Consider the following 16,895-nt stretch of genomic DNA (forward strand, 5'->3'; position numbering starts at 1 on the left):
GCACTCAGAAGACAGGAGACAGGGAAAAGATCACCGCATCTTAAAATCTCCCACAGGCTGATTATCAAAGAGACTGAGGAAGGAAAAAAAAAAAAAAAAAAAAAAGGCGGCAGCAAAATGGAGACTTTGGACAGGCTGTGAGTAAGCAGCAATATAACGACCTGCAGGTGGTTTTATTGGGCCGGACAGGGGGTGTTCTTGGGCGATTCTTTCCGCTCGTTTCAAGTTCGCTTTCGATCGGCGCAACCAACACCAACCTTTCATACACAGAAACAGAAAAATGCGCTTGCTTTGCTCTGCTTATTACAACATAAGATTCCTCCCTTTTTCCATTGCCACCCCGACCCGGCTTTTGTTTACTTGTCTTTTACTCGTCAGCTGGAAGAGCACCTGACATACTTGGCACATTTCTTTCGGGCTAGGTCCTTCGGGACAAGCAACTGGAATTGGTATACACTAGAAACAATGACAGCTGTGGGGTGCCAATCGCCGATCAAATATCCTTCCTATGGTAACGACAGAAGAAAGGCTGCTAAGTGTCGGAGGATCGTCAAGCAAAGAAACAAAAAAGACTCTTGCTCACTTCCAAGTTCTCAATAACCGGGTATCTATGTTCTTATACCAATAAAGTCACAAATAACAAATAACAAAACCTAAACATGCCGGGTAAACTTGATCCTTGCGGGCACAGATCAGAGGTACCTTACACCCACTCTCGTCAACTTTTGAGGTCGTGAACAACTTTCCCTCCCCTTTCTCTTATCTAAAGACATGCATCGCTCATCGTCCTTTGTGCTACCACCTCGAAGCAACCATGCCAGTCTAGACTACACGCTATTATCCCAAAAAAAAAGGGGGGAAACAAGAGCAAATTCAAACCACAAAAAAAAAAAAAAAGAAAAAAAAAAAAAAACATTGGCTTTGACGAGTGGTCAGTAAACATTTATTTTTGTGTACTGGCGTATCCATCACCGTCTGCCGCAACCAATTATGCAAAAGTCATGGATATCTCCTTCTCCTTCCCGAATTCTGGGTCGTCGTCATCATCATAGTTGGCCCATGGGTTCGACGGCGGCACCGCAGGAGTTGACTGTGACGTTGCTATGATCGGTCGCCCTGCGCCCGCCGGCGCCGCTGTGCTTGTCGTGATTGAGGGGCTGGCCGTTGAATAACCTGCACTGGGCGCGTCTTTCTTCAGCGTCCACGCCTCTGTCGTAACACCGGCGCTCGAAGTCGGGTACAAAGGAGGCGGCGCAGCCTCGTGCCGGTGGGGCGTGTCATCAAAGGACGTGTCGAAAGTCATCTGAATACCGCCATCCATGTCGTCACCGCCGCCAAAGCCACCGTAATCAAACGTTTTGTGACTAGGGCTTGCTCCACGGTAGCCATTACCAGTCGCCGGATATTGCTGCCCAGGTGCCTTGAGTGAAGAAGGCGATCGCTCTTCGGATAACCTGTACTCGTAGGATGTCCGATAAGTTGGTGTCGCCCCGGCGCTGTGAGCCGACCTCAGGTTATCCCGAGGTGACTTTGGAAAAGATGACGCTGTTGACATGGCTGACGTCGGAGCAAAGCCGGGGCTCGGGATCAAGTTTGCCGTGCTTAGTTTCATGGGCGGCAGCGTGGATGGCAGCTCTCGTACTTGCAAAATCTCTTCGGCCGCTTCACCGCCGCGCGAGGCCTCCTTGGCCAGCTCAGCGCGGATGGCATCCACATCGAAGAGGACACCATGATTGTTGCCCTCTTTGTCTTCGGTCTTGCCAGACGGCGCTGCCGCACCTCCATTGGCGTTCTTGTCGCCTTGATCTTCGTAGATCTCCCAGTCTTTCCTCTTGGGAGCCTTCCTTTTGCGACCAAAAGATAGCCACCCGCCCTTGTTGGCCTTGTTTTCCTTTTCCATCTCCTTCCTGGCTTCCTCAATCTCGTTGATGAGCTCACGTTGGCGTGCGGCATGGTTTTCCGGATCAGGGTCCTCGATTTCGGTAAACTCATCGCTCTCGACAATCCAACCGCACTCGCGCAGGAGCCGTGGCATCTTTGCACGGTAGTCCATGTGTCCCTGGACAAACTCGGACACGTCCATGTTCTCGACTCCAGGTATGCCCTCGACCGGGGCCAAGCCAGCTACCCGTCGGATGCCACCGCTGGTCAGGCGGAAAAGGTAGCCCAATATCCAGTCACTTTTGCTGAACCCGGTGACAAAGCGGCCAGACACCACCGTTCGGATGCGGAGCCACTCGTCCTGTTTGACGACAACTGGGGCGCCGAACAAATAGACGTTTTGTACTAGGCCAAGAGCTCCCTTGCGTGCCAGCTCAAGCAGGCAGGAAAAAATGACACGGGCACCCAACGAGTACCCAACCAGTGTGACAGGTCGGGTACCGAGGTTGCGATCGATCAGTGAGTCAGCAAGGATCAAGCCGGCAGCCCAGGCTCGGTCTTGAGAGACGGCCCAAGGGTTGTCGATCAGATAGGATAATTTAGTGAGAACGACCGGTAGAGTGAGAGCGGCCATCAAAGATGTCAAGAAGGTACTGGCCAAAACCTGCTGCAATCCTTGTGTAAGGGCCTGTATACTTGAATGTCAGCATCGTTCCCCCACAGCGCTGCCACGCCAACCTTGGGGTCAATAGAACCAAAAGAGAAAAAAAAAAAGAAAAACTTACCTCGGTGGCCAAAATGTTGATGGTGTCTCCCATACTCCGTAGCATCTCGGGCTCCCACAAAATCGAGTAGATATCACCCATGGTAGGGTCGACTGTACTGAAGGGCAATCGGACATCATCCACTTTGCCTGTCATCCAACCCGACACTGTGATGATCAAGTTTACTCTCTTGTTGTTGTGAAGTGGTCGATACTCAAAAGTGCGGACGGATCCGGTACGGCGGTTGGCTGCTCGCACACCAATGATACTGCCAGATGCGGCAGCGCTGGACGCAATGATGGCCGTACCGCTGGCGCCGGCCAGGAACGTAGTCGACGACGCTCCCACTCCTATCGCAGCGAAACCAGCCACCAGGCCGCTGCCGATCAGGGGCGCCAACAAACCGGCCGAGAGACCGATGACGAGACCGCCGCCGACCGTCGCCAGTCCCATCATGACGTACCTCCTCTTGAGCGCCATCTTGCGCCGCGAGTCCATGTGCTCTTCCTCATTCCAGTTCTCTTTCTCTGCCTGCTGCTGCATCTCGAGAGCATCTGTGACCTTCTTCTCGAACCTGCAAATCTCCAGCCACGTGATTTCCAGGCTTTTGCCTACCCTTTCCAACAGACACCTCGACCTCGAATCGTAGACCGAATCAGCTATCAGGACGAGGAACAAGTCACAGAGAACGGTCCACCGCAGGTCAATGTCTATCTGCGCAGACTTGGTCATCTGGTTTGGCGTCTGAACGTTGTCCATCTCGTCCATTGCGTGAGCCTGGTATGGCGGTGGAGGAGCAGCACATTCTTCATCATCCTCCGAGTCACTATTGTCGTGCTTTTTGTACCCGTCGGATGTAGCAGTCAAATTTGTCGTGGTGGCTGGGGATTTTGGCAATGGTGTCGAACCAGAGCTGGACGCGTCTCCCTTTTCAGCCTCCCCTTCTTGCGCATCTTCTGCCATGGGGTTCTTGACTCTGGCATTTGCCATAAGCGCAGGCGTCAGATCCTCGGTGCGCACACCATGGTCTGTCAGCTGTTCTATCATGACCTGCTCCTCGGCGCTGACTTCCATGTGGGCGTAAAGCCGGATCATCATCTTTTGCGCCCACATTTTTGTGGCCTCGGACGCAAACCGTATCTCCTTCTTTGACTTTTTGGTTTGTTCCATTTGTTCAAATTCTTTGACCATGCCAAAGATTTCCAGACGGGTGATACCGACATAGGCTATACGCTGACCTTCGGTAAGCAGGTCTTTGGTGGCTTGCATCTGCGACACCGCATCGCGCGCCTCCTCTTCCTCCGTCAGGCTCGTCCCCTGCGCTTTGCTAAATAAATATTGCGTATTATCATCCATGCTCGTGACCGAGTCGGCATCATCGTCCACTAGCACCCTGGTGTACCCCTTGCCTGCACCACCGAGCCCGCCGTAACCATACTTTTGGTCGTCGTCTTCTTCCTTGAACTCCTTGGCGACCAGCCTGTCGTCGTCATCATACATGTCGTAAGCTGCAAAGGACGGCATGGTCTGCCACCCGCCGTCATTGTCTTCCTCCTCCTCCTCCTTCTTGGCGGTGAGAGCCTGGTGTGAAAACTCAGACACCTGGGCAGACTCGGTGGCGTTGCTAGTGACGCTCGTGACGCTGGCAACACTCAGCTCCCGACTATGGCCCGCAGCCGGGGCCGTGGCAGGTGGCGGCTTGTCTTTGGCATCTGTGAGCTTCACTTGCTCCCTTTGATCACTTTTTTTGGCCGCTGGCATTCGCGTCTTCTTCTCAGTCGCCTGGCCTGCTTTTTCTGAGGACAAAGGAGCAGTGTCTCGCGGCGTCGGTGTTTTCTCGGGAGGCTCCACGGCCTTTTCTTTCGATGCTGTCGTATCTGTGACAATATTCGGCGGTACGGGGGTCAGGGGCTCGTCCTCGACACCAACATCACCAGGACGCTCACGGGTGGGTGCTCTGGTGACGGGGTTGGACGGTGCATCTTTGAAACTCTGTTCGCTTCCGGACTCGACGTCGTTCTTGCTGGGATTTTGCGAGACGATGCTCGAGGATCTGGAGCCTGTCTGGCTCGCGGTCGACTGTCCTCTTCGCATGCTCAAGCTCCACTTCCTCTTGGAGGCGGTGGCGGAATCATTGTCGACGGCCTGCTCGCCTGCGCCGGGCGAGTCGGTCTCGGGTTGTGGTGGTGGTTGCGGAGGAGGCACAAACTTCCTTATCGGTAGTCCAAAATCGTCGTATTCCTGCACCTCGGTTTCGGCAGCCATGGTGGAGGCGGACGGCGCATGTTTGTGCTGCTGCTGTCTTGCTGAAGGAGGAGAGGATTGCGGGATGGAATCGTTGACTGTCGACGTTGCAGCGTGGTCGGAGTTGGAGTGGTGCCCCTTGCCTGGGGCGACCCACGTCAGGGAGGGACCCGGTTTAGTGGGTCGCCGTGGTGTCGAATTGTCAATTTCAGTGCCAAGTCGGGCCCCTGTATTCGATTTCCAGGCATTCTGGGGGGACGGTGGCTCATGTCGTGCCATTCTTAGATCGGGAACAATGCAACAGGATGGGATGGATGATTGGGGTTTTTTTTTTTTTTTTTTTTTTTNGTCAGCAGCCACCATCCGACTTGTGTTCGTAGATGATTTAGTTCTAATGAAGGATAGTACAAGGGTCTGTCTTATATTGTATAAGATGAAAAAATAAATAAAAGATATGACGTAGCGTTCTGTAGTAGGTTGACGATAATAGGAAAGAAAAGAAATCCAACTAATCTCGGGCTTCCGGCAAAATGGCACCGTTTCAGGCTTACTACTCGTTCAAGCAAAAGCCTTCATATCACATGCAAAAAAAAAAAAAGAAAAAAAAAAGTGTGTGGCGAAGGGGAGGGCGTATAGACGCATTCATGTCTCCTAGGGCCCCAGGGGATATTTCTCTGTTCATCATGGGGGCTGAATCAGAGCGAGAGAGAAAAGCCTCAGTTAATAAGTTTTGTTTTCCATGGGGGTTGAATCAGTTGCCGCTTGATGGAACGTAAACACCAGCCGTCCTGAACCATGGCCGGGCTTGTTTATGATTTTGCCCATTTTTCGGACGTTTAGGTGGGTTATCAATCATTAATGAACATGAGCTGCCATCGACACACCAACATGTCAATTGTCTGTCTTTTATTACTCCAACCCACTACCAACGTAGACTCATCCAATGCTCAATGGTCGCATGCCCAAGGTGAAGGGTATACGAGCTCTGAATAGCTGATGGTGTCTGGGCTTTTGTGTTCTGGGATTCGTACCTTGGAGGTATCTATGGAAAAAAGAGAGTTCATCTAGGTACGCCTTTTGTAACAGCCCATAGGCTGGTCTGCCGGGCCCGCATTTTGATCTTGGTTCCTGGTAGAAAATAAAAAAAAAAAAAAAAAAAAAAAAAAAAAAAAAAAAAAAAATCCAAGCATCAGCACAGACCCTAGTCCGTAATAGTCTCTCCCAAAACCTGAATGTCCTGGTCATCTTGAGAAAAAATTCCAGACGGGCTAGCGCTGTGTGTTTGGTGTGTTTGGTAATCTTGCAAGCTTAGTAGTTAGGTAATTCCATATTTGTAGCCTGTGTGATTGGTAGAGTAGCAAGGTTGGGTAGTTTTCTTGTTTTTCCATAAATGACATTGGCTGCCACAGCGAAACATCGTTAAATCATCCAATGTCTCTTTATACGTAAATCCCCAAGGCGCAAGCGCTGTTGTGGGAAGTCTATAGTAGTGCATGGGATGAAATGCAGGTAGCCTCGCGAGACAGATCCCTGCTGATTGATATACGCTTTGATCTGACGAAACCCGTTGAGCAAAACGTTCAGTCATCGTGTCCTCTGGACCGTGCCCCTCCGCCGGTTGAACTGTACGTAATAAGTCTGCCTGCCTATGGACGCCCACGCTTCTTCATAACAGGCTTCCTCACAGAACCCTTGGTGACAAACTTCTTCCCGGCCCCATCGCCACTTGGCTTGCCTTTCCCGTTCGCCTTGTCCGCATCCGCCTTTTTCTGTTCCTCATCCCTACGCTTGTCCTCGGCCATTTGTGCCTCAATTTCCATCTTGCGGTTGAATTCCGTCTCTACCACGCGCTTGTCCCGTGCCGAGTACCCTTTTTCCTTGACCGAGTAGAAGACACCACCTAGATCAGCAAGCCACATCGGGTCGACCGATGTCACGGTCGACATGTACTCCTTGGAGGTAAGGATGAGCTCGTGGTAGACGACGTAGTCGGGCAGGAACCCAAGACCGTAAAGCGCACTGGTCGGGTGAAGCTGGACTGTCACGCTAGTCCGCAAGTTGATGTACTCGCCGATACCCTTCACCTTCGCAGCCTGGTGGTAGTATCCAGAGCAGATGCACCTGCGTACCACGTCCCAGTCTGTCCCGCAGCTCACTATGTCCATCTTCTGCGTCTTCATGATGTCGAGGAGCTGATCTCGCACCTCCTTGGCTCTCCTGAGAGATTTGGAATGCAAGAAGTGGCGACTGCACCACGCGTCAGAGTATCCGTTTGCCTTCCACTGCGAGTATACGTGTAAGAACGTAAGATGATCCGACTCTGGCACAAAGAACTTTTCTCGCGCCGCGTCCGATTCTTCCTGTCGCTCCTTGGGTCGGTAAAAGACGTTGGGCACGGAAAGCATTGACACGATTGTGATCATTTCCTCGGTACAGCCGTACTCCTCCGCCATGATGATCAACTTTGCCAGTGGGGGGTCCATCGGAAAAAAGTTCATTTTGCGGCCGAGGTCTGTCATGTCTCCAAGGTTATCTAGAGCTCCGAGCGCCCAAAGGTCAAAAAGTGATGTTGTCATCGTGTCCTGAGGCGGCGGGTCCATGAAATCGAAGTCCAGCAAATCTTTCACACCAAGTGATTTGATGAGCAGGATGGTGTTGCTGAGATTTGTGCGCTGAATCTCGGGTATGGTTTGTATATAGAGCTCATCTTTGAATGCTTTCTCCGTATACAACCGAAAAGCCTTGCCCGGGCCCGTTCTGCCAGCACGTCCAGATCTTTGTGAGGCGTTCGCTTGGGAAATCGGGGTAATCTGAAGGGTATCCATGCCCATTTTGGGGTTGTAAACCTTGAGCTTCGAATAACCGGCGTCGACCACGTACATGATTCCGTCAACTGTCAAACTCGTTTCTGCAATATTCGTGGCAACGATGCATTTACGGACACCAGGCGGTGCTCTGTCAAAGATCTTGGCCTGTAGGTCAGCAGGCATCTGACTGTATATTGGCAGAATGCTGAGTTTTGGAGGGTCATTTAGCGCATCCAAACGCTCTCGAACCAGTTCGCACGTTGCCTCGATATCTTCCTGTCCTGTCATGAACACGAGAATATCACCAGTTCCCATGGAGACATGGATATTAAGAACTTGCTGGACAGCCTGGTCAACGTAGTCCTCCACCGGTGATCGAGAAAACATGACATCGACGGGGAATGTCCTTCCAGGGATGGTAAAGTCCGGCGCGCCACCGAAAAAATCAGAAAAGCGTTTTGCATTCATCGTCGCAGACGTTACGATGAGCTTCAAGTCCCGCCTCCTTTGCAGTATTTTCTTGAATAAGCCCATCAAAACGTCAGTGTTGAGCGCACGTTCGTGTGCCTCGTCCATGATGATACATGAGTATCGGTCCAAGTCTGGCTCGTTCAGAGACTCGCGCAGGAGAACACCATCGGTCATATACTTGATGACGGTCTCTTTGCTTGTGCAATCCTCAAAACGGATTGCATAACCGACCTTCCCGCCAAGTTTGACCTCCATTTCTTCGCTTACACGCTTGGCTACGCTCATTGCAGCAACTCGCCTTGGCTGGGTGCAGCCTATCATGCCGAGTTGACCGTAGCCGTCCTCATACAGAAACTGAGTGAGCTGTGTGGTTTTGCCAGAACCAGTCTCGCCGACCACGATAATCACCTGATTGTCTCGAATCACCCGCATCAAATCTTCTCGGACCGCAAAAGCGGGCAGGAATTCGCGCTGTTCCCTGAGTGATTTGGTTTGACTGAAATTGCTCGCCCCGTCGTTTTTCTTCATGTGCTCGCTGAACTTGTTGTCCGACTTTTCGGCCTTGACTTCGGCAGGAGCTTGGTCCTCGGGAACTGGAAGCGCACTGTCGCCGTCTTCCTCTCCCTTGATGCCCATCAAGTTTCCCAGTGCGGTACCAGCCATGTTCGTTGCATCCTGCGCCTGCTTCTGGCGTTCTCTCTGCTGTCTCCTTTCCTTTACCACCCTGCTACCCTTCCGACTGAAAACAGCCATGTCACTCTGATTATCCCTGACTGCGGGCACAGGCTCGAGTTGCTTGGTGAATACGGTGCGGCCGTCCAAAAACGGAGGCTTCAAATCATGCACAAGGAGATGTATGCGGGTGGCCTCTTCATCATCCTCAAAGTCGGCTCCCAGATCCCGCCTCTGAGCGACTCCCGACGTGAGCATACGATTGGTCTCCCAGGCATCGATGTCCCTCTGCTTTTGTTGTGCCCGGGCGCTCATCCGGTCGAAACGACCCGTCTTCTTCTCAATCTGTTCCTTTTCGGCCAGGCCGTCATCGGCATACGCTGAGAATGGATTGTGGTACTCGTCGCCAAATATATGTCCAGTCTCATCGCCAGCGTACCAGTCGCGGTCCAGCGCGGTCTCGTCCTCTTCGGGAGGTTCCGCTTGAGGTGAAGCGTCATCCCGGGCACGAGGCGTCGTCACGCCTGAGCCTGATCCATTGCCATCTCTCCTGTCGCGGCTGAAATGAAACCGACGCGGCAGTTCCTTGAAGTTTCTACCGCTTTCTCTGGTCGGCAGCGAGCTGTAGCGGTCGTCAGAGCGCAATGGGTTAAAGTCGAGGCGTCGTCTTTTGGGGTTACTGTCTCGATCGGACATCTCGAAGGGGGAAGAGATGGGCGCTGCTGATTGATTGCTACTGGCAATTGAGGATGACTGAAGCTTCTGCTTTTCCTCATTCACCTGGCTCCCTCCTACCTCAGAATTCCTTCCGCCTGGGGTTGTTTGGCTGGGGTCGCAAGGCAAGAAAGGAGGCCGACTGCTATTTATTGAGTTCCACAAATCATGGAGACTTTGTTGTGACTGAAAAGGCAAGCTTAGCTGGAGTACCAAGTAACCTTCCCATGTCCCTGTCTACTGATAAGATAAGACCCACAAAAAAGTTCATCAGTGAGGGGAAAAGTTCGACAGAGGAGTGGGAAATAAACAAATTTGATCTCGAGCAGGTTTGTAGCATCAGGAGTAAAGGCAGTATTACAAGCTGCCAACCAAAGTACATACAAGACAAAATGTCTACCATGATAACCACTACAACTTGGGTGCCGCGAGGCTTTGCGGCACCATTTCCCAAGAAGTATGACTTTAACGAGGAAGAATTTGAGCGCATCGCGCATCTGGCCAAGCTGCAACTGGACGATGCCAAGGACGACCTTGATGAGGCTCAGGCGCAGGATGAAGCCGGTGAAGAGGGAGATACAAAGACTGCTCGCGAGTCAAAGGACGAAAAATCTTTGAAGGAGTCCAAGGAATCCACAGAGTACGTATTTTCCATGGCGGCGCATTAATGCCCAAAACGGGACATGAATATCTAACTTGGCCTGCAGAATCGACATAAACGACGACGATCTCAAGGAATACGATCTGGAACACTACGACGATGATGATGAAGACCCGAATGGAGTAGCGGGACAGGGCATGGGTATTTTTGGAAACGTAAAGTCGCTGGCCTACTATGAGAACAACGAGGACGACCCTTACATCACTCTCAAAGATGGAAAGACGGGCGAGGACGACGATGACAGGGAAGATCTCCAAATCTTGGCGACCGACAACCTGCTACTAGCCGCAAAGGTGGAAGATGAGCTCGCCCATCTGGAAGTCTATGTCTACGAGGATGCCGCCGATAATCTCTATGTCCACCACGATATCATGCTCCCCGCGATACCACTGTGTGTGGAGTGGCTAGACATCGCCGTGGAGAAGAAGGATACTCCAAAGGATGCAGCAGCAAATTTTGTAGCCATCGGCACGATGGACCCTGATATCGAGATTTGGGATCTCGACACGATTGACTGCATGTACCCGAACGCGATTCTGGGTCAGGGAAGTAACGCAGATGAAGCATCAGGCAGGAAGAAGAAGAAGAAGAAGTCGAAGAAGGTCAACGACGAGTTTCACGTTGACGCCGTACTAGCACTTGCGGCCAACCGAAAACACAGAAACTTGCTCGCCTCTGCATCAGCCGACAAGACGGTCAAGCTCTGGGACCTGAACACAACCAAGTGTGCCAAGTCATACAAGTACCACACCGACAAGGTGTGCTCAGTGGCATGGCACCCGGTCGAATCAACGGTGCTTCTGAGCGGAAGCTACGACCGGACTATAGTGGCCGCCGACATGCGCGCCCCCGATGCCAAGGCACCCCGCTGGGGCGTCGAGAGCGATGTCGAGAATGTGAGGTGGGATCCTCATGACCCCAACTTCTTCTTCGTCTCGACAGAAAACGGAATAATTCACTACTACGATGTGCGGAATGCGCCCTCAGACCCGGCTGCCAGCAAGGCCACCTGGACTTTGCAGGCCCATGACGAGTCTATATCCTCGTTCGACATCAACCCTGTTATTCCCGGATTCATGGTCACCGGCTCAACAGACAAGACCGTCAAGCTTTGGAACATCCAGGAATCGGGTCCGTCGATGATTGTTTCGCGCAACCTTGACGTCGGCAAGGTGTTCTCGACAAGTTTTGCCCCTGATGCCGAAGTTGGCTTCCGCCTGTCGGTTGCAGGAAGCAAGGGAACCGTGACTGTGTGGGACACGAGCACCAACCCGGCCATTCGTCGTGCATTTGCCGGCAAAATAGCCGACAACAAGGGCGCCGAGGTGAAGGAGAGAGTAATTGGCGTCAACAACGCTGGAGACGACGAAGAGAGTGATTCAGAGGACGATGATGACGATGAGGACGACGACGAGGATGGCGATGGCTCAGACAGTGATGAGTCTATGAATGACGCATAGGTAACCAAGGTACCTAGCTAAGTAATGAGTTTGTCTGTTGCCATGATTGCCTGCCAATCTCTACAGAGTTCTTTTGCATTCTTTGATAGTGCATGTTACATGGAGTTTCCCCGCGTGCAATGTTGCATCTCGGTGCTAGTGTTTTCATTGCCGGCAATATGCCTTTTCTATTAAAAACCTAGCGTAAATTTAACCTCCAAATCTATTCCTATGTAAAGCCTCTTCGGAAAAACTCGATACGTGATATGCATCCGCCCTTGGGCGATGTGTGGACATCCTCGTCAGCCAAGAATCTAGGCCAGGCAGTGTACCGCGGTAGGTTTATAAATGCACCTTGGTTTATTTTAGATATCAGGCAAGGTCATTTTTATTTTTATGATATTTTTATTCTCTGTTCTTTTCAAGGCGCAGCCGTGTCTCAAAGGCGTTTCTTTTCTCCAGGGTCCAGATGTATCATAGAAGCAAAGATACAGCTTCAGCTCGCCGAGTCGCAAGAGATATGTACAAAAGGGATTCTTGCCCGACGAATAATGCCGAATGCGACCCCCAAATGACCACAAAAAATAATAATACAAATGACGACCGCAGGGTCAGGATCGGCATGTTGTCATCCTGTCCTCTCCGCCCCCAAAAAGATTCGGCGAGAACGGAAGCGAAGTAGTTTGCTTTCAATCAGATGACGGGCTCCCCGGGGAAACATTCAAACTTAGACTTGACGCAAGTGATCTCAAGACGTCGAACCGTCGGTAAAATTACATGGTATCACAAAGCTGCCCAACAGGCTATTTATTTAAGAGTCAGAGTCGAGAACGAGGCTTTCTGTAATCAAAAGGCCTCGTCCGATCCTTAAACAGTCTCAACCCTTTCCAATGAGCAGATCTGCATTCCCGTGTGGACCGGCATTGACGTCTTTTGTCATAAGTTGCTCGCCGTCCGATCCCCCGAGATCGTCATGCGCTAGAGGCGGCACTTATGTAGACGGGCGATGCCCCCCCAAGCTGTTGCAGATCATTAGACTCGCAAGGCTGGGTTCAATGACGGCATGACCTGGATATGGGGTTCTTGTCTCTTTCTTTCTATTTCTGCGCCAACTCTAGAAAGGTCAGGAGACCAGTCGCCCTTCATTTCTTTAGTGAAAAGTAAATGTTGGATGGTCACTAATTACTGATTAATTAGACCAAAACCAAGTAATATTGAAGTCATGGAACTGTTCGTAGCTGAAACATCACACATGAGCCAGCACATTTAGTTGTAAAACAACCATCCAATCAAAATCAGCTGTCAGTCTGGTACTACCGTATGGTAGTTTCGAATCTGACGGGGCCTGCAGGGAAGCTGGCAAGGGACTGTGGGGGAGATAGGACCAGGGCTGAACCTACTGCACAAAAAAAGGGCACGCATTCATCCCAATCAAAGTCACGTTCGTGCATACAGGGCGCCTCAGATTACTTTTTTTATGATGGAGAAGTTTTCTGCTTCTTCAGGTACCTGATCGAAAGGAGAGAGGCAGAAGAAATATCCCCATTGTCTCGCCAGAAGGCATGTCTAACACGGAGTAAACGCCTCCCGGATCGCCTGGATTCTAGAGTGGCGAGTTCTCCATCATCGAACTAGCCAAGTGCCCCTGGCAATTCTTACTTTTTCCCCTTTCCCTTGGGTGTGTATGTGCGGATGCGTAGAAAGTGTGTGTGTGTGTGTGTGGATGCTATTTTCAGGTACAGCGAAAAGCCTGGGCCTTTTCCCCAATAAAAAAAAAAAAAAAAATCCGCCAGGGCGGCGGCGTGGTGGCGCGGCAAGTATCGTCTGTAAATCCCTGTGAGCTTGCAGAAGCGGCACCAGGCCAAGCCTCAAGCCACCTGTCAAGGTTCAACACACTTCTGTACCACTATGATACGGGAGAAGAAAAACAGGTAAGGAGTTGTTCGCGCGACGCTGATGTCCGATCCTGGTCTTGTAAATTAAAACGCGCTGATGGTTTCTTTTCTCTTTCTTATTTCGATTGAGATACTACCCATCGATTCAGTTCGAGACGGAGCTTATTGCTCGGCGTGTTTCTTCAACGGAGCTTCCCAGTGCTAGCACAACCGCACGCACACTTGCATGGTATCTGGATCTTGCTTGTGGCGCTGGCTTTCCTTGCTATTTTTTGCATGATCGCCTCACTTGCAGCAAGGCAGAGAAGAAAAAGGGGGGCCTGGCGGGCTTGTGGGCGGCGCAGACAGGCGGCTACAGCATCTGGATTCTGGTCGGGGCATGGACAAACTGGGCAACTGGGGCACACAAAGGCTTCTCGGGACTGGTTGGGGGTTTTTTTTTGTTTGCTTCCATTGGAGGGGTGGGGGCGGTCGACGGCGAGTTGACGGAAATGATGGTTACGTTTTGCGGTAGATGAGGGTTTTTTGCTCTGTCTTTCCCCTCCTGCCCTCACTCCTCCTTCTCCCTCTACGAGGACTTTAAAAAGCCGCGAGCTACTCAGCCAATCGGACCCGGAAGACCGATTAGCTTCGACCCAAAGGGCTCCATCACACATGGGTATATGCAGGGGTTAGTGGTGGCCCTTTCTTTTTTTTTTCCTGTGCTTCGACCCATGATCAACCAGAGTGGGTGAGTGGGTATTCTTAAAAGAGAAGGTTATCGGTACCCGTTAGCTATGCGAGACTTCGCATGAGCAGGTTGTACATGGGACCTTCTTGGCTCTCGCGTCCGTTTGCCTCCGTCGTAGGTCCCACGATGTTAGGGTGACATTCAAACTGGGCCTCCTTGTCTTTTTGATTGTTGCCCAGCAATCCACCCCGGTCCCGGCTGGTGGCATCAAGTGGACGAGCAAGACACAAGGGCAGGCTCATGATCACCTTTTGAAGGTGGTGTGCTCCCCTCTCGCCTTCCTATCCGAACCGTTGTCAACCTAACCATCTATCTCTCTTTGGGTTTTAGTTCCTTTGTCAACTGTTGTCGTCTTCCCGGCGTAGTCGGGCGATTCACGACAATCAAAACATCTTGGATTCTCTTCTTAACAACTCCTTTCTGTTTGAGATTTTTTTTTTCTCCCGATTTGTTTCTTTCAGTGTTTCCACACACCCCCATTAAATTAAGCTTGAAGCCTCCGTCTCCTTCAACAAGTAACTTTCGCCCAAATTGGAAATTGTCGCAATTCAGCACGGCAACCACTCTCATTCATTCCTAACGCAAAGAAAAAAAAAAAAGAATTTGGAAGCCAGGCCGTTTCCTAACCCCCTCAGAATTTCATTCAAGTACAAACAAAGAAACCCAGATGTGGGAAGAGTGAAGCACGCTTCTACAGACGAAACACAGGATCGAGAGCCACACTGTCTACGGGGAAAGAAGAAACGGCTTTGTCGCACAAAGGCCCTGGACTTAACTCCCACCCCAAGTTTCTCAGCTTCGCGATTGCTTTTCGGGTGACTCCTGCTTTGCCACGAACGTCATTCCTTTACAAAGACCAGATCGACCGGCGACCGTTTTCTCTTCTTGTCTTGGATTCAGTTTCATTCTACCCTGAGTGTATGGTATATCACCATCAAGGCCACTCACACACACAGCAGGTCAAATACCTAGACTCTGCTACACAGAAGAAGCAGGTCGCGATCGTTTTTAACTACATTCGCCAAAAGCCAACCTATCACCACGCTACTACTCCCGACGACGCACCACCAGTACCAGTTGACAGACACTCGGACAGTGCTGTGAGCCGAAACTGAGACCGCAACCTGGCACGCCCGAAGAGCTCGAGTATCATATGAGCTATCCGGCGGTGTGACACACAGACAGAGGTGAATCGTTGCGGCCGTCAACGCTTCCAGGTTGTGCACTTCACTTTGAGACGCACGCACGCACGAGCAGCGGGAGCCTGCACTAGGTAGACTTTGACTGCAGCTGCATGCGGCTTTGACTTTGACGCTCATTTCGCCCATCAACAAAATTAAAAAAACTCGCCCTAAGATCACAAGAACCAACAAATCAAAACAATCGACCAAGCCATCATCACCTTACACCCAAATAGACAAACAAAACCTGCAGTTTTCCACAACCACAAACGAGGAATATCACATCGGTCGATATCTGTTCTCACCCGACCAAAGCTTCAACATGTCTATCACAAGAGCTTTCACCACCCGCAGGGTGAAGCAAAGCCTCGACCTCCGCGATGCAGCAGAAGGCCTAGTCTCCCGTAGCAACACCACCAGCAAGTCGGGCAAGACACCAAAGCCGCTCAACTCGAACTCGATCAGGAACAAAATCTCAGGCCCCGTCGAGCTGGTGTCAACAACAAACATGCTATCCTACAACGCTCCGGACATCTACCCCAAGGCCACATCGCCGAGCTCTTCGACGACCAGATCCGATGACGATTCTGACAGCGCGCCAAGCATCGCTAGTACTCCGCCGACGAGCCCAGATTCTCCTCACCCTAAGAAGAGAACAGGAGAGCCGGAGGTCGAGCCGAACCACCTCTCTTGCTACTTCACGGCCCCAGGTCAAGCAATTGCCGGGCCCTCGTCGGGTGACGCCCCAGCGATTCCCAAAAGGGCGCCTTCTCACACCAAGAAGCTCTCTCAAGAGGTCCTGACGCGGCAAAGGTCAAATTCGCGCATGTCGGAGCAGTCATCGCGGTCCCTCTCTTCCAAGGCAAGCTTCAGCTTCTCGCGCTCTTCTTCAACATCGACAAATACCAGTGTGGCCTCTCATACGTCGGCCTCGTACGCCAAGGCACCACCACCAGTTTCTCTAGCCAATCAGATAACGCCTCTATCAACCCCTCCTATGGCACCTGTTTCGCACAGGCGAGAGCCATCAGTTGCCGCGCACCCGTTTGGTCACGAGCTGGCGCAAGTCTCGGAGCTTGCAGAGGAGTACAGCACCAGGGAGTCGCAGCTCGTGAGCCAACAAGAGGAGCGTGAGATTCTGCGCCAAGGTTACAAGAAGTTTAGTCCACAGGACTACCTGTCAGACGTACAGGATCTCTACACGGCATTCTTTGGCGAGGAGAAGCCATCGAGACCGATGTGGATCTAAGACATCCCACCCATATCCAGAGGACATAGCCGCAACTTCTGTATATATTTGGCATCCTTTTACCTTCTCTTTTAGGCCTTTGGGTTGATTACCCCTTTTGGCTTTTTTTTCTTTGTCGTTACTACGACCCTTTTTAACCTTCACTTCTTCTACAAGCTACTTTTTTTTGTACACTCGTTTTGCCAAA

General features: G+C 51.4%; 5 protein-coding genes across 5 annotated transcripts; 3 read left to right on the forward strand and 2 right to left on the reverse strand.

Moving 5' to 3' along the window:
- Positions 1-988: 988 nt before the first annotated feature.
- PpBr36_00421 (uncharacterized protein) lies at positions 989-5,168 on the reverse strand (the record flags this gene model as incomplete). Its single annotated transcript, XM_029887614.1, has 2 exons — positions 989-2,569; positions 2,667-5,168. The coding sequence occupies 2 exons, from the start codon at positions 5,166-5,168 to the stop codon at positions 989-991; spliced, it is 4,083 nt and encodes a 1,360-aa protein (XP_029751294.1).
- A 1,367-nt stretch (positions 5,169-6,535) lies between these two features.
- PpBr36_00422 (uncharacterized protein) lies at positions 6,536-9,535 on the reverse strand (the record flags this gene model as incomplete). The annotated part of the gene is made up of 1 exon (XM_029887615.1): positions 6,536-9,535. The coding sequence occupies one exon, from the start codon at positions 9,533-9,535 to the stop codon at positions 6,536-6,538; it is 3,000 nt and encodes a 999-aa protein (XP_029751295.1).
- A 410-nt stretch (positions 9,536-9,945) lies between these two features.
- On the forward strand, positions 9,946-11,674 carry PpBr36_00423 (uncharacterized protein; the record flags this gene model as incomplete). Its single annotated transcript, XM_029887616.1, has 2 exons — positions 9,946-10,193; positions 10,261-11,674. 2 exons carry the CDS (start codon positions 9,946-9,948, stop codon positions 11,672-11,674), a joined length of 1,662 nt encoding a protein of 553 aa, XP_029751296.1.
- Positions 11,675-13,446: 1,772 nt separating this feature from the next.
- PpBr36_00424 (uncharacterized protein) lies at positions 13,447-14,538 on the forward strand (the record flags this gene model as incomplete). The annotated part of the gene is made up of 3 exons (XM_029887617.1): positions 13,447-13,584; positions 13,698-13,973; positions 14,323-14,538. Coding segments are annotated over 3 exons (630 nt in total), but the record flags the coding sequence as incomplete, so codon positions are not given.
- Positions 14,539-15,781: 1,243 nt separating this feature from the next.
- PpBr36_00425 (uncharacterized protein) lies at positions 15,782-16,708 on the forward strand (the record flags this gene model as incomplete). The annotated part of the gene is made up of 1 exon (XM_029887618.1): positions 15,782-16,708. One exon carries the CDS (start codon positions 15,782-15,784, stop codon positions 16,706-16,708), a length of 927 nt encoding a protein of 308 aa, XP_029751290.1.
- Between the last annotated feature and the right edge of the window lie 187 nt (positions 16,709-16,895).

The sequence above is a fragment of the Pyricularia pennisetigena genome, chromosome 2 (assembly GCF_004337985.1).
Source record: "Pyricularia pennisetigena strain Br36 chromosome 2, whole genome shotgun sequence".
Taxonomy (NCBI): Eukaryota; Fungi; Ascomycota; class Sordariomycetes; order Magnaporthales; family Pyriculariaceae; genus Pyricularia; species Pyricularia pennisetigena.